The 4714-nt window shown below is 32.1% G+C and overlaps 1 protein-coding gene across 1 annotated transcript; it reads right to left on the reverse strand.

The window, feature by feature from the left end:
• Positions 1–336: 336 nt before the first annotated feature.
• LOC106793638 lies at positions 337–4434 on the reverse strand. Its single transcript, XM_014760758.1, has 8 exons — positions 4348–4434; positions 4046–4202; positions 3712–3946; positions 3240–3396; positions 2978–3133; positions 2763–2882; positions 809–869; positions 337–473 (listed from the first exon to the last, which is right to left on the reverse strand). The coding sequence occupies exons 1-8, from the start codon at positions 4432–4434 to the stop codon at positions 337–339; spliced, it is 1110 nt and encodes a 369-aa protein (XP_014616244.1).
• Positions 4435–4714: the final 280 nt, after the last annotated feature.

A 4714-nucleotide genomic window follows, 5' to 3' on the forward strand; every position in this document is an offset into this window, starting at 1 on the left:
CCGATGTTACTTTAAGTTTTGACAAAAAGTAATGCATTTTATTACATATGTATTAAGTATATTATAAGTATCATGCATCACGTTCACGTTCAGTCGTTTAAAGTTCATTAAATGAGTAATAATATTCGTGCGGTTATGATAATTATTCTCATAATCCCATTAAATTTTCTAAAAGACTCGGTTAAATACGACGAAAAAATCGTTAATGTAGTTTCGACGTTTAAAAAGATACATGCATATATTGTACACGTAATAGAGAGTTATATACTACACATTTTTATTTTAGTTTATTTATTTATAGTAAAAAATAAAATAAAAAAGAATATAAAAGAATCATTAGAGAATTCTTCGCATTTGAGAAGATCGGCTTCCGTCTTTGATGTATTCATATGATTTTGAATGATGATGCGAGTGACGATAATCTTCGTGATAATGTTTGTAATAATGTTGCCGATACTTGTTTGCCGAAATTGCTGTTCATTTAAGTTCATACGTTATGTAAGAAAGTGCAATCATAAAATCGACTCAATTTGTCGAATTATCGAATACGTCATGTAACGATATGTTAACACCGCAAATACCTAATCAACTATTTCGATCGTTCCGGTCATCAAGTCTGCGGAACTTAGTCAGTCGTCTAATTATGCCTGCTGGTATATACCGATAACGAGAGATGAGAAAAGTAAAAACAACAAAATAATAGAAGGAAAATAAGAAGTAAGATGAAAAAGGGGAGAGTGAAGGGTGGAGGAGGAAGAGGAGGAGGAAGAGGAGGAGGAGGTTTAGATGTGCTACCAAGCGTATATACAAGAAGCTTGGGATAAAGCTCGAGCATAATTTTTTTTCTTTTCCTTTTTCTTTTTATTTTTCTTCTTCTTCATCCTGTGTGGTCCGTCTAAGGCTTTTTCTTGATGCGCGAACGCGTAAAGGTAAGGTCGACTTTCTCATGGCGTTATTCCGTAAGCGTATGATCGTTTACACTGACGTAGTTATTCTCAAGTTGGTATCGGCGCTCCTTAGAGTTAGAAAAGGATATTTGATGGCATATTTATTGTGGGAACGGAAGATTCCAAGGAAATATTACGCTAGCCTTTCTCGTTATACCCTACTCGAAATATTAACTAACGGTTGAATAAACTAACGAAATATAGATAGAGACAGAGGAAAGATTGTATGAGAAAGAGAGAGAGAGAGAGAGAATTTGCGAATAGGAAACACACGATCGTGATCTCTTGAATCGATTTAAGAAACTTCGAAGTAACGTTTCCTCGTTACCAGAAAATTGATTCTATCGACATTACGTTATTTATTTTTTTTGTCTTTCGTTATTTAAAGGAACAAATAATCAAAAAAAGAAAAAAGGATCAAGATATTAATGGTATATCGACCTTCTTCGTATACAACGAATCTTTCCATCTCTTTCACTCTCGTTCAAATTGAATGAATCATCAACGAGACGATTTCTTTCGTATAACTTAGTGAAACTGAAATAAACGCATCGTAAGGAGATGATTAAGAATGCTACTATATCCATGTCGGGTCGATCGTACTTACGAATGGAACTGGCAAAGAGAAAAGGAAAGATCAATGACATTAGAAAAGGTTAACTGGTTGGACTCGGAATGACCTTTATTATTCTTTCGGTGGTCAGACTTCGATGACAGATCAAAATTGTTGCGATATATATATGTACGTCGATTAAATGATTCCACGATTTTATTCTTACAAGGACAAAATTTTGCATTTTTAAACATACAAAGTACGTATAAATTTTGATTAAATATGACAAATTTGATAAGATTGTTATAATATATTAATAATAATAACGATTAAAGATATTTATTGTTATTGTAGATATTAAAGAAGGCGGTACTTGTTCTCTTTCATTAGCTGGGTAACTGGTAACGTAATCATTTATCATAGTCCATCGAGTATATTACGCATTGTAACATGACAGAAGCTAAATGATGTCTTTATCCTAAACGACAGGTAATATTACGAACATGATAAATCCGTTCGTTAATGTGCGTGCTACGATTGTGCGTTATTAAAAAATTAAGTAATGGAAATGATGGGAGAAAAGTAGTCGAAGGATATTTAACTGCGCGTTCATATCCTATTGTAAGAGCAAAGAGAGTTAGTTGGATGGATAATTACGTTTGTTCTTGTACTTTGGATGCGTTACTTAAGGAACGTGCGCCGATTGAAAGGCAACGATGATAGCTCACTCTTCAAATTGCTCGATGTTTTCTCGAGTTAAGCAAGTTGCGCCATAACTCGCGCCACAAACGAGAAACAAAGAAAGAAAGAAAGAAAGAAAGAAATAAAGAAAGAAAGAAATAAAGAAAGAAAAAGAGAAAGAGAGAAAGAGAGTGGTGGTGACTGCAGGTCGTGTTCGGGTGGTGCAATATCATCTAAATAAAAATTCACAACGCGAAGCGTACGTTCCCTTCCTAGGCACGACGTTTAAATGTTAACGACAATGGCGAGTCATGTCAGATTGTTCGTGTCGAAGCTAAAGGGCGAGAGGCATGGCCACGGACCTTCTATTTGCATACATTATTTCCATCTTTCCATTTCGAAGTAATATCTTCTATTCGAAAGTTAATCAAGAATTTTTTCAATGATATTATTAACATTAGGATATTACATTAAGTATAATTCAATATTGAATTGATTAATTTATATTATTATTTTATATACACAAGAATATTATATATATATAACAATGGAATCGTTAATCAAGAAACTTCCATCGATGCGAGATTCAAGATTTTGTCATTATTATTCAACGTCTCGTAAAGGATAATATAATTATTACGAAGTTGGACCATGCGATGCCACAAGTTCAAGTGTGTCACATCGTTGCAATCTTTTGATTCCTTTTCATTGGCCTTGAATAAAATATATTTTGTAATATTTATTCTCTTTTATAAGATTAATTATTAATAATGTATAGTATTTATATAGATTATACTTTTTTTTGTAGAATTTTAACTTGAAGATTTTTTAGATGAAAGTATAACTCGTAAGACCAACAATCGATTGTTTCGGTGGTACGAGTTGCATTAGTCAATTCAATCGATTCGAGCGAAGTTTTGATTAGGCCAAGGGCCTGTAGCCAACGTTTAATCTACAAACAAGATCAAACCTCTCCTAAGTTAATTTTGTAAAATGTATTGGATTAAATTTGATTCAATGATTTTTTTTTCTTTTTTATTTATTTATTTTTTTCTTACTATCGTGATATCTGTGATTAATTGTACAGCAGATGGTCGCATGATGCTGATCAAATTACCAACGATCGTGTTATCGTTTTCGTTGTTAGTCGTGTACTCTAATACGGACGAGTTCCAGTTGGAAGATGGTCCACATTGTATGCTTTTAAACCCTGATCTTTGTAAATAGTAATCATTCAATCATATTTAATCGTTAACACGTTCGCTACTATAAACCATGCCTTATTTGCATTTGTTTTTATATATACAATATTTTACAAATATTAATTTATATATATGTATATGAAATATATTAAACGAGTTAAAATATTACGTATAAATATCACACATATGTAATACTAGACTATAGAATAATTTATTTGTTTTATAGACTATATACGTCACATATATGTGATACGTAAATCAAATAAAAAAGGGTAATTAATAAAATGAGTAGTAGCGAATGTGTTAATATTTGATATATAAATCTTACTTTTTAAAGAACATAGGTATGACATTGTCGATTATGAAATAAGACGGCGTGAATAAGATTTGTTTGGCACAGGAAGCTAATCGACTAATAATAAATGCCAATAATCTGCCAAGGGCTCCAGGATATCGACGTATGTTCGTGCTATTACCACCGTATATTCTTCGATATCGTCTTTTATGAATTCCATGCTTCGTGCGATTTTTATTGCACATAAATAAAGAATAATAAGCGGTAACTGTAATTTAATAGAAAATAAAAAAATATTTCCAAAGATATTGTGATATTACTCAAACGTTTAACGATTAACATCGAAATCAGTATTTGTTTAACTTACAATCTTTGGTACTTGACAATGTTGATGCCGATCTTGCTTTGGGATGAGTTATATTCGCATTGTTGCTATTATTCTTTGCCGATTCCGGCATATATTCTTCAATGATTTCATTTAATTCGACAACTTTACTCGGAAACGTATCGAGACACTCGAGTGCCTAAAAATAATTGATTTTAACCTCGAAACTTTGACAAGTTCTTTCTTTATTTTATCTCGTACGAGCATCACTTATAATAGTTTATTCACATAATACGATAAAGTAAAAGTGTATGATCGAACGTTTAGAAAGTGATTCATATTACAAGTGATACACGTTTAGGTCGTGAGTAACCTGGGGTCAACAATGAAAAGTAAACACGAAGGTTATGTGTAAAATCACAGAAATACATTTCACCTTATGTTGAAGGCGTTCTAAGAATAAATGATCTGTCTTGGAAAACATCATTTCACCCCGAATACGTACATTAAACACGTTTATATCAGAATATTTCACGTGAATTTGGACTAATGTAATATACTTACATATTGGCAACGCAACGCGGAACAGGAGTTCCGTAAATTCTAACGATCAAAATCAAAAATAAAATACAATCGACATTATTTTAGATATCTATCGTTATTTCAACTCGTCTAGTTATAATCTATTCGCGAAAATTTATAAAACAAAAA

This window comes from Polistes canadensis, unplaced genomic scaffold (assembly GCF_001313835.1).
Source record: "Polistes canadensis isolate GaletaPanama2010 unplaced genomic scaffold, ASM131383v1 scaffold_1, whole genome shotgun sequence".
NCBI lineage: Eukaryota > Metazoa > Arthropoda > Insecta > Hymenoptera > Vespidae > Polistes > Polistes canadensis.

Coding starts and splice junctions, on each gene's coding strand:
- LOC106793638 (XM_014760758.1), bottom strand. CDS start 4,434: ATGTATTTCTGTGATTTTACACATAACCTTCGTGTTTACTTTTCATTG. Junction 4,203..4,347: donor GACCTAAACGTGTATCACTT/GTAATATGAATC, acceptor AATTATTTTTAG/GCACTCGAGTGTCTCGATAC. Junction 3,134..3,239: donor TAATCACAGATATCACGATA/GTAAGAAAAAAA, acceptor TCTTGTTTGTAG/ATTAAACGTTGGCTACAGGC.